Source organism: Clupea harengus, chromosome 20 (genome assembly GCF_900700415.2).
Source record: "Clupea harengus chromosome 20, Ch_v2.0.2, whole genome shotgun sequence".
NCBI classification, from domain to species: Eukaryota; Metazoa; Chordata; class Actinopteri; order Clupeiformes; family Clupeidae; genus Clupea; species Clupea harengus.
In genome coordinates, this window is record NC_045171.1 from 858245 (window position 1) to 860744 (window position 2500).

Consider the following 2500-nt stretch of genomic DNA (forward strand, 5'->3'; position numbering starts at 1 on the left):
TCTTTTTTCTTTTTATTTCATTTTGTTATATTTCTTATGTAAAGTAGTATTTATTTATTGTTACACCAGGTTCTATTGCTCGTAGCTTGACTATTCTCTCCCTTGTACGTCGCTTTGGACAAAGGCGTCTGCTAAATGACTAAATGTAAATGTAAATGTAATGATTCTTTGGACAGGTGTCTTTTATACACGTCACCAGTTAAGATCAGGTGTACCTTGTTAGGCCTAATGAGGACTAATCTGTGTGCTTCTTGGGCACATAACTGGTTCATTGGGAGCCAGAATTCTTGCTGTTTGCTTGGGGGTTCAAATACTTATTTTCTGCATCAAATACAAATAAAGTCATAAATGTTATCCAGTTTTCTGGATTTTTTGTTGATATTTCTGTTTCTCACTGTTTAAAATACACCTACCATTACAAATATAGATCACACATTTCTTTGCAAGTGGCCAAACTTGCAAAATCGGCAGGGGTTCAAATACTTATTTTCCCCACTGTATATGTGTGTAACCAAACTAACCCTAGGTTACTATAAGCGACACAAACTAACCCTGGGTTACTATAAGTGTACTATAAGCCAGGGGTCATTAGTGTGTTGTGTGTGAGTGTGTGTGTGTGTGTGTGTGAGTGTGTGTGTCTGAGTGTGTGTGAGTGAGTGTGTGTGTGTGGTTGTGTGTGTGTGTGTGTGTGGTGTGTGTGTGTGTGTGGTGTGTGTGTGTGTGTGAGAGTGTGTGTGTGAGTGTGTGTGTGTGTGTGTGAGTGTGTGTGTGTGTGAGTGAGTGAGTGTGTGTGTGAGTGTGTGTGCATATTGTAATATCTATTGTCTTTCTTTCTCAAGTGTACAGCAGGGCTGTGTGTGTTCTGGGATGACAACAGAGGTAAACGTCTCACTAGTGTGTGTGTGTATTATGTATGTGTGTGTGTGTCAGTGTGTGTGTCATTGTGTGTGTGTGTGTCAGTGTGTGTGTGTATGTCAGTGTGTGCGGAAGTGAAGCTTTTGAATGCCAGTCATCACCCCTCCACCCACACTGGAGTGTAGAAGAGAGGCATGTGTGTGTGAGTGTCAGTGTGTGTGTGTGTGTCTATATGAGTGAGTGTGTGTGTGTGTGTGTGTGCGGGTGGGTGCATGTGTACTTGTGTGTGTTTATGCATGTGTATTTATGTGCATGTTTGTATGTGTGTGTGTATTCATATAAGTGTGTGTGTGTGTGTGCGTGTGTGTGTGCGGGTGCGTGCATGTGTATTTATGTGCATGTTTGTATGTGTTTGTGTATTTATATGAGTGTGTGTGTGTGTGTGTGTGTGTGTGTGTGTGTGTGTGTGTGTGCGGGTGGGTGCATGTGTATTTGTGTGCATGTTTGTATGTGTTTGTGTATTTATATGAGTGTGTGTGTGTGTGTGTGTGTGTGTGTTTGTGTATTTATATGAGTGTGTGTGTGTGTGTATGTGTGTGTGTGTATGTGTTTGTGTATTTATATGAGTGTGTATGTGTGTGCATGTTTGTATGTGTTTGTGTATTTATATGAGTGTGTGTGTGTGTGTGTGTGTGGGTGGGTGCATGTGTGTGTGTGTTTGTGTATTTATATGAGTGTGTGTGTGTGTGTGTGTGTGTGTGTGTGTTTGTGTATTTATATGAGTGTGTGTGTGTGTGTGTGTGTTTGTGTATTTATATGAGTGTGTGTGTGTGTGTGTGTGTGTGTGTTTGTGTATGTGTTTGTGTATTTATATGAGTGTGTGTGTATGTGTTCGTGTATTTATATGAGTGTGTGTGCGGGTGGGTGCATGTGTGTATGTGTTTGTGTATTTATATGTGTGTGTGTGTGTGTTTATGCATGTGTATTTGTGTGCATGTTTGTGTGTATTTATATGAGTGTGTGTGTGTGTGTGTGTGTGTGTTTGTGTATTTATATGAGTGTGTGTGTGTGTGTGTGTGTGTGTGTGTGTGTGTGTTTGTGTATTTATATGAGTGTATGTCTGTGTGTGTGTGCGGGTGGGTGCATGTGTATTTGTGTGCATGTTTGTATGTGTTTGTGTATTTATATGAGTGTGGGTGCATGTGTGTGTGTGTTTGTGTATTTATATGAGTGTGTGTGTGTGTGTTTGTGTATTTATATGAGTGTGTGTGTGTTTGTGTGTGTGTTTGTGTAGTTATATGAGTGTGTGTGTGTGTGTGTGTTTGTGTATTTATATGAGTGTGTGTGTGTTTGTGTGTGTGTTTGTGTATTTATATGAGTGTGTGTGTGTTTGTGTGTGTGTTTGTGTATTTATATGAGTGTGTGTGTATGTGTGTATGTGTTTGTGTATTTATATGAGTGTGTGTGTGTGTGTGTGTGTGTGTGTGTGTGTGTGTTTGTGTATTTATATGAGTGTGTGTGTGTGTGTGTGCGGATGGGTGCTTGTGTATTTATATGAGTGTGTGTGTGTTTGTGTGTGTTTTTGTATTGATATGAGTGTGTGTGTGTGTGTGTGTGTGTGTGTGTGTGTGTTTGTGTATTTATA

At 40.1% G+C, this 2500-nt stretch overlaps 1 protein-coding gene across 1 annotated transcript in view; it reads left to right on the forward strand.

Moving 5' to 3' along the window:
• Positions 1-2500, forward strand: part of LOC116217980 (adhesion G protein-coupled receptor G3-like) — a 14427-nt gene that overhangs the window by 5764 nt on the left and 6163 nt on the right. The window contains exon 5 of the mRNA XM_042702784.1: positions 840-879. Coding sequence (XP_042558718.1) covers positions 840-879 — 40 coding nt within the window. The remainder of the gene's footprint in view (positions 1-839; positions 880-2500) is intronic.